The following is an 8,251-nucleotide window of genomic DNA, read 5'->3' as shown; positions in this document are numbered from 1 at the left end:
CTCGTTGCTATGCATCTCCTAGATAGATCTTGCGTGAGCGTAGGAATTTTTTTGAAATTGCATGCTATGTTCCCCAACAAGTTTCCACTAGAGGTTTCTCTCTAGAACAAAAAGCATAAGGTGGGTAAACAAATTACTGTTGGGCAATTGATAGAAAAGCGCATTGTTATGACGATATTCAAGGCAATGATCATGTATATAGGCATCACGTCCGAGACAAGTAGACCGACTCCTGCCTGCATCTACTACTATTACTCCACCCATCGACCGATATCCAGCATGCATCTAGAGTATTAAGTTAATAAAAGCAAAGTAATGCCTTAAGCAAGATGACATGATGTAGAAAAAGTAAATCCAACCAATATGAATAAACCCCATAGTTTTTCCCTTAATGACAACAATACAAATACGTGTCTTGTCCCCTACTTGGTCACTGGGATATAAAGCACCGCAAGATTGAACCCGTTACAAAGCACCTCTCCCATTGCAAGATAAATCAATCTAGTTGGCCAAACGAAATGGATAGATCGGAGAGAAATACAAAGCTATAATAATCATGCATAAAAAATCAAAAAAGGATCAATAATATTCATGAGATCATAAACCCACAATTCATTTGCGAATTCCGAAGCTTACTCGTTTGGCTGCCACGGAATTGACCGTCAGATTTTCATTCTTAAATTCTAGAGAATAGAAACTTGCGTAGCCCCAAATCCCATGCCCTCACTCATCATTCTCCTCGATTTCAGTAACTCTCCTTGTCCCGACGCGCTCGTCTCCCTCCCCAGATGCCTACCACCAGCGCCACCAAATCTCCCATCCACCACCGCCGCCACCATGAATCCCGCCTTCTCGGCCGCCAGCGACGCACCCCCTATGGGTGAATAGCTCCTTCCTGGACTCATCTTCTCTCATCCTCTCTACTCTAGATTCCACGACGCATCTTCCCTCGTTCAATGTCGTGTCACCTCCGGTGACCGCATCGTCGTCGAGATCTCAGCTCTGGTAAGTCCCTCCCACCTTTCTTCTCCCCTTCTCTGATGCATCTTTTCTGCTTGAATCCTAACCCTAACCCCAACCCACTGTTTAGCAGCACACCTCTCTCTAGCCACCGGACCTGGATAGTGGTGAGACTTCTTGACGACTCCTCCACCAGCCCATGATCGGTCAGCTCCCCTCCCCCTCCGTGGTGTCTTTGTTCTATCCTACCTCGTACCAAACTAGTCTGGTCTGGTAATCACCGACTCATTGGTGATAGAAGAATACTAGTTGCTATTACAATGAGAAGATAGTGTTATTTCTTTGGACCATAGATGGATGTTGTGGTGTCTTGTTGTTTCAATTCCATTGCCGTGCTGATAGAAGATAACTGGTGGTCGCCATGTCTTGCTGATTTAATTAAACTGTCACTGATGGATGCTCATGAGGTAGGAGGGAATGGGAAACACTACTTGAGAGTTGAGAGAAATAGTTTTCTAAGTATTACAAATCGGTCTCATGTTTTGTCAGGGAACAACTCAATCAATTCAAGATGCATGCATGCATATTATTTTGTGATAGTTAAAGGGCTTCTCAGTCTAGTTTCCATAGTTCTACACTAGTGTAAGAACGCAAGCTTCTTGTTACAAAACAGTGACTTGATCTTACTGATTTTTTTGTTTTATCCACGAGAGTTAAATATAGGTCTAGCTGATTGTTCTGCTCGTGTTCCAGCTAATTGTGCAATAACATTAGAGGATCTCAAGCTGAAGTTTGTCGTTCACTTATGTGTGGTTAAATGACAAATGAGTTGTAGGATCGATCCCTGGCTATCTTTGTTGACATTTATCTGCACTTTATTCATACGAAAACACCATTGGAGATCAGATCAGTAAACTAAACAAGGTTCATTTCATCGAGCTAGTATATTTGCGTTTGTGCGACAAGGGCAAAAGCTCCTCACCTTTGTTTGTACCCGTGGAGAGAGAGAGAGAGAGAGAGTCCTTATGGTGAAAGGATGAAGAAGAAATGGATCCTCAAGCAAATCAACCAATGAAGGTATGTTGCTCGGATAGATTTCTTACCTTCATATATCTCCTTGAGTATGTTTCAGTTAGAGCAAAGCATGTACATGACCTAGAACACTCGAATTTTGTGTGCATGCATTCTCAGTTTAAAACTTCATAATCTTGGCTAGTGAAATGAAATGCTTAAATCGATGTTTGCTGACCTTTACATTTTGACTACCAACTTTTTCATAGCATGTTATACAACAAGTTACTATTTGTCATGTGTACATCATCAACAACGGTTCTAGTGTACTGCTGGTGTGTTTGCACTTGCAGAGCTTTGTCAAATGTAGATCCCGTCAAAACATGATGTTTGTTTCATGACTCAACAGTATAACCTTTTCTTCTTCTTCTTCTTCTTCTTCTTCTGATACGAAGTTAGGTGGGTTATTAATTTGTAGTAACAACCTTGCAGATTAGAACAAATATTTATAGCAGGTTAGTATCAATCAAGACAAGACGTTTGATTTGCAATGACATAACTGGACCAAACGAGACGTTTGATTAATTTGTACTACTACATAGTGCCTTGAATGTACAAATGTCTTTCAATCTGCAAGTTCCCTATCCGCACAATAGTAGCCTTTAATTTTTTTTCATGACATGTCATTCCTTAATATGTAATGTCAACCCATGCACACTGTTAAAATGGCACACTAGTGATTCTTTATCATTTTCTAGTGTTGAAAAATTGAGATTGGTACCAACCTACATGCATTACCTTTCTTGATGATCATTATATACCATTTTTCGATGGAATGCATTACCATAAATTTTCTTGATGAGAAATATTTTTTTTCTTAGATGAGCACGCATCATCTTTCATTGATGTCAATCTGATGCACCACTGTTAAATTTGCTAGTTCAGTAGGTTACAAGATGAAGATAAGAAAGCGGGCATCGACGATTCTTTCTGAGCTAGAAGATGAATGTTGGAAGTCTATGGCATCATGTTCAAGTCTCTTCCTTGACTTTGCTTAATATAAGCTTTGAAGCTTCAAACTTTTGTTTTGCTTGCGTCGGATGTGCGTTTGTACTTTGTGGATCTGAAAATGGCAGTTACAATTTGATTATGTGGATTCGTGCTTCATGGAGTCGCTTCATATATGAATGGTTTGTATTCTGAATTTGTTTCATGTTGGCGTGAATTTTAAATTTAAAAAGATGATGTGGCAGCCAAGCTTGGTATCTCAGTTTTTAAGCCAAGCTTGGTGTGGTTGTATGAGTTCTTATCAAAATCCAAATGGCAGCCAAACATGACACATATATCAGTTCAGTTGATAAATACCAGTGACAGCCAAACATGATATTTTGATTCCAGCATATGAAATCCGATCATAGATTTCATTTCATATGAAATGAAATGAAATTCCAGGTGCCAAACGACCTGTAAGTTTATTGAGTGTTAAAAACCGATAGAAAGGGCATCTGGGACGAGGCCCAAGCCCAACCAAGCCGACCCTAAGCCATTTCCTCCAAAAGCACGCGACGCGAGCTTCCTTCTTCCCCCAAATCCTCCCGGCCGCCTCCCTTCTCCCCCAAAATCCATTGCCGCCCTTCTCCAGCTCCATTCCCCCATACAAGTTTGCTCCCAGAAGATCCGCCGCCCAGCACCGATCCTCTCCATCCCTGCCCTCAGCGCGAGGCGGCGTGCTTGCTCGAGGACCCTGGGCGTGGCCATGGAGGGGGGGGGGGGGGGGGGGGGGGGGGGGGGGGGGGGGGACGGGTGGAGCAGCGAGAGGCGGTGGCCGCACGGGAGCACCAAGTTCGGTGGCCTATCCATCATCCCGGAATGGAATTCGCTTCCAACGGAGCTTGTCCAAGTTGTCGCCGACCGCGTCCTCTCGACCACCGGCGGCGTCGACGCGTACATGGACATGAGGGCCGTCTGCTCAACCTGGCGCTCTGCCATCGCCAAGCCATCTCCGCTCGCCGCGGTAGCTGGCCTCCGTTTCCGCCCACGCCACTGGGTCATGCTGGACCTGCAACCCGACGACCGCAACGACGACGATGACGCTCGCCTCTTCCTCCACGTCCCCACCGGGCGCATCCGCCGCCTGCACCTCCCGGTGCTCCGCGACAACTTCGTCGCCGGTGCTACTGACGGTCTCCTCGTGCGCGGGGACATGTATCCACCGCACTTGGCTCGTGTCCTCAACCCCTTTACAGGTGACATGCTCCACTTCCCCGCGGCGTTACCTCGACATTTTAAGCATACCTCGGTGAAGGGAGGCTCTCATTCAACGCTGGTCTTGCTGAGATGGGGCTCGGTGGTCTGTGCTGCCCCGAACAGCGATTTCTTTACAGAGACAGAGGAGGCCGTTGAAACGTACCTGGTGAGCATTGTTAACTACCAAGGCGACGTCTATTGTGCCGATGCGCGTGGATGTGTATTCAAGTTGGTCGCACCAGCAGCAGACCAGTGTGATGATGATGAGCTCCTGGTCATACCCGAGGTGTCGCCGCCGGGTGTGGACGTATATGCAGAAGAGGGAGATGATGATGATGATACAAAAGAGGGAGATGATGGCAGCGAAATGCCTTCTTATCTCGTGGAGTCTGCTGGGGAACTGTTGCTTGTTCGCTATGTGGATGAAACTTTGAAAGTTTTCAGAGTCGACGTCGAGCACAAGTTGTTGGAAGAGGTCAAGAGCCTCGGCGGCCGCACGTTGTTCCTCGGCCAAGAGAGGTGTGTCTCTGTGGATGCAGCTAAGCTTCCGTCTGTTGACGGAGATTGCATATACATGTTAGATTTTGAAAACGTGTCCATGTCAGATTCTGAAGACATGTCCATGTCAGATTCTGAAGACATGCCCATTTTAGATTCTGGAGACAAGTGCGACATGTGCGTGTATAACCTAAGAGGTGACATGGTGGATATTATCTACAGCAAGGACTTTCGTGCTCGACCTTTTAGCCTTGTTCAGGTTCTCTTGTGGTACTGCGATGTCCTTCCCAAATTGTAGAGGTTGTGAAAATAAACCTGTTCTGGCCTTGCTGCTAGTGCCTCGTGCCACTGTGAGTAGTAGATTAAGTAGTAGGGTTTTCCATGTTGGAACAGTTTTATGTACTATTTTGATTATCTCCTTCATATTATATATTGCATCGCTCGACTGATGCTATTTATCAGCTATTCATTAATCCTTATTTCAGTCCGTGTTCTTAGTTCTGACAATAGGTGTGTTGTACTCATGGTATGACCTTGCGTGTCTGGTTACATCTTTAATGTACCCATCGAATATCTAGGAACTTACTGCTGGTGGAGGAAATCTGCTTATGCAGTATTTCATCAAAACAAGTAGTACCATGTTCGAGTTAATCTGAATGATATGAACCTGTTTCAATCATAAGAACAGTAAACAGTTTTAGGCTCAATTGAAGTGACTGCATTATTAAGTGAAGTTTTTCAGGCTATAAGATGGACACCGGTGGTTCGTCCACTGGAGCTCTAAAGATTGGGGCATGCGTGCTGCTACCTCTTTTCCTGCCTGTTGCTTTGTTCTTATGGGAACTAGGGCAGTGGCTATCGTAGTTGCAAAGGGAAAGGCTTAAGTGTGTCTAACAGGTATGAAAAATAAACTTGTGGTTTCATAGTGCATATTAGACCACTAGAAATTGTTCACAGCCATTGAAAATATTACATTTGGGTTGCAAACCTTTGTATCCGGCATTTTAAAATTTAATTCAGAATTGATCCATATAATTTAATGAAATCTGGATTTTTTTTTACCAAATTTGAATTTTGTTTGAACTAGGAGATTACTAGAACGGACGTGACCGCTCACTGGCAGCGGCATTGAAGCGGCACGCAGCCCGAGAGAGCGCCGCCCGCACCGCTTCCCGATGCAGGCGATTACTGCGCGTTCAAATGACACGGCGCCCGTCCGACCGTCCGTCTGCCGCTCACATTGATGGCACGCGGTTGCCAAGGCGTCTCCTCTAGCGCCACCCGTTGATCCCTCTGTCGCCTGCTATTAGTATATAAGCCCTGACCATTGCCATAGTCATCTGCCTCTGATCCCTCCCCGCACCACTCCCACCATGGCAAGCCCGGAGGTGCAGCGTGGGGAGAGCCCGCGAGAAGCCACTCAGAACCTTGGAGCGCGGCTCCACAACTCGCGATGGCCGAGCTTGCTCCGTACTGCACGTCGAAGAAAGGAGGAGCCTACGAGGGAGGGGCATGCCCGGCGAGGCGGTAAACGAAGCTCCTTTCCATCCCACACGAGAGAAACGGAGAGAGGCTCGATGTTTTGCGCCGACGCTATTTCTCGGTGGTGCTTCGCTTGAGATGCGAAAGCGAGTGATGACCACACAGAAGAGGAAGGAGAGATTTATATATGCTTATGGCGGTGGACGATTCAACCGGAATCTTCCGGAAAACACCTCGATCATCAAGGGAGGTAAGCCGTAGTGGCATCCAGAAGAAGAAGAGATAAGGAAGGAGAAGTAAGCGCTGAGGCAGATAAGAAAGCAACGAAAGCGGTGGATTGGATGGGATGCATGCAACGCACATGCGAGGGAGACAGAAGGAATGTCCCGTATCTGGCCTAGAATCGCGCCCGAGCGGTGCGGTGGCTGTCTTGGCCATATCCCTCTATCGTCTTGTAATTGGATGTAGTTGCCCGTCCCGCTGCCTGCGCATGTGCCTTGTAACTGGACGTAGTTGCCCATCCCCCAATCACCGCTTCGTCAGACTACTATTAGTCGGTCGCATATCCAAGCAATGTGTTCCGATTGGTCTGCATCATGCGGTGACTGATTTGCCCACGTTCCTTTGCTGAGCATCGATTTGCTTGTTTCTTGTCTGTTCCCGGCGACGAAAACAAAACTGAAACCAACACACTGCATGGCCGACTTAATTACAACATAAACGGCTAGAAGCACACGGCAGTGAAGCAAGCACATTCAAAAAAAATTAGCCGATGCATATACACCCACACATGCATTTGTACACAGCTACATCCCAAAAAAATGCACGCGTCAACAGCCCAAACGCCCATAGGTTGCTTTCAAGATCAAACAATCATCTGAAGTAAAATCGCTAAAGACACCCCAAGTGCACACGGGAAAATGCGAATCAGTTAACAAAATTTTCATCGGACCACCGCATGATTCTACACGGTAATCTACCAAAATAATGCACGTGTCGCCATCTAGCTGATCAAGAAGTCACTTTCACACAAGTGGGTAAACCTGGAAGCAAAAACTTCTTGAGATATAGTGGTTTTGGTATAACCAGCATGTTAGCTTCGTGCTAGTGCTTCCTGCCACTTAGTTGATGCGGAGCATCCTACGATCATCCCCATGTCCACTTCGACCACTCCCCATGACCCAAGGGTACATAAGACGAGGCCTCAAACATACGTCATTGGACACAAGGTGAACTCGCTCCTCTCCGAACCTTCACTTTCTACATGTGAGACATGGCTACTACCTCAAACATATGTGATGTGCATGACCAGGAGCCAAGAGGGAGACCATGGACGAGACGGCGAGTACACCAATCACGAGGAGCAAGAGAAGGAGTTGCTCGGAAGCTTCAGCCACCGGACGACCGGACAACGCCGGACGTCCGACGCCTAGACACTCAGCCAGCCAGAAGAGCCAGCCGACGAAAGCTACAGCGACCGGACGACCGGCAAGTACCGGACGTCCGACCCACTCCAGGCCCCGGACGACCGGTGCCACGACGACAGAAGTAAAATAGCGGAAGTCCGAAGACTTCCGGACAACCGGCCCTTCGTGAGCCTCCGGACGTCCGACATCCCCCGGACGTCCGACGCATGCCTGTGCGCAGCCGCGGGCCTTGGGCCTTGTAACTCTCCCCCACTTACCCCTTCGTGGCTCTAGACTATAAATAGACCTCCCCTTCATCCTTTCTAGGGTCAGCATTGGTTTAGCTCATATTAGAGATAGAGCTTTGCTCATTCATTAGGACCTACTCCACGAGAAAGACCGCGGCCCCTCTACGGAGAAGATCCACGTTAGATTCAAGACCTCCTCGCGGAGAAGAACCCCCTCAAGACCTCCTCACGGAGAAGAACCGATTACCCTTTGTATCGTCCCTTGTTGACTTTGGATCTTGTATCTCCTCTCGTGTTTCGAGGATCTAGCATATGTGTGACCTAATCTCGTTGGTTTGAATGTTTCTCTTGTGTTTTCCTTGTGATTCCCCTCGTGTTCTTCATGTTCTTAGTTGGGAT

At 46.9% G+C, this 8,251-nt stretch overlaps 1 protein-coding gene across 1 annotated transcript; it reads left to right on the top strand.

Annotated features, from left to right (window-relative positions):
- Window positions 1–3,774: 3,774 nt before the first annotated feature.
- On the top strand, window positions 3,775–5,144 carry LOC123166449 (uncharacterized). The gene has a single exon (XM_044584252.1). It carries the CDS (start codon window positions 3,920–3,922, stop codon window positions 5,012–5,014), a length of 1,095 nt encoding a protein of 364 aa, XP_044440187.1. The 5' UTR covers window positions 3,775–3,919; the 3' UTR covers window positions 5,015–5,144.
- The last annotated feature ends 3,107 nt before the right edge of the window (window positions 5,145–8,251 follow it).

This window comes from Triticum aestivum, chromosome 7D, assembly GCF_018294505.1.
Source record: "Triticum aestivum cultivar Chinese Spring chromosome 7D, IWGSC CS RefSeq v2.1, whole genome shotgun sequence".
NCBI classification, from domain to species: Eukaryota; Viridiplantae; Streptophyta; class Magnoliopsida; order Poales; family Poaceae; genus Triticum; species Triticum aestivum.
Note: the sequence above shows the minus strand (reverse complement) of the source record. Positions and strands in the feature narration are given on the sequence as shown.

Coding starts and splice junctions, on each gene's coding strand:
- LOC123166449 (XM_044584252.1), top strand. CDS start 3,920: ATGGACATGAGGGCCGTCTGCTCAACCTGGCGCTCTGCCATCGCCAAG.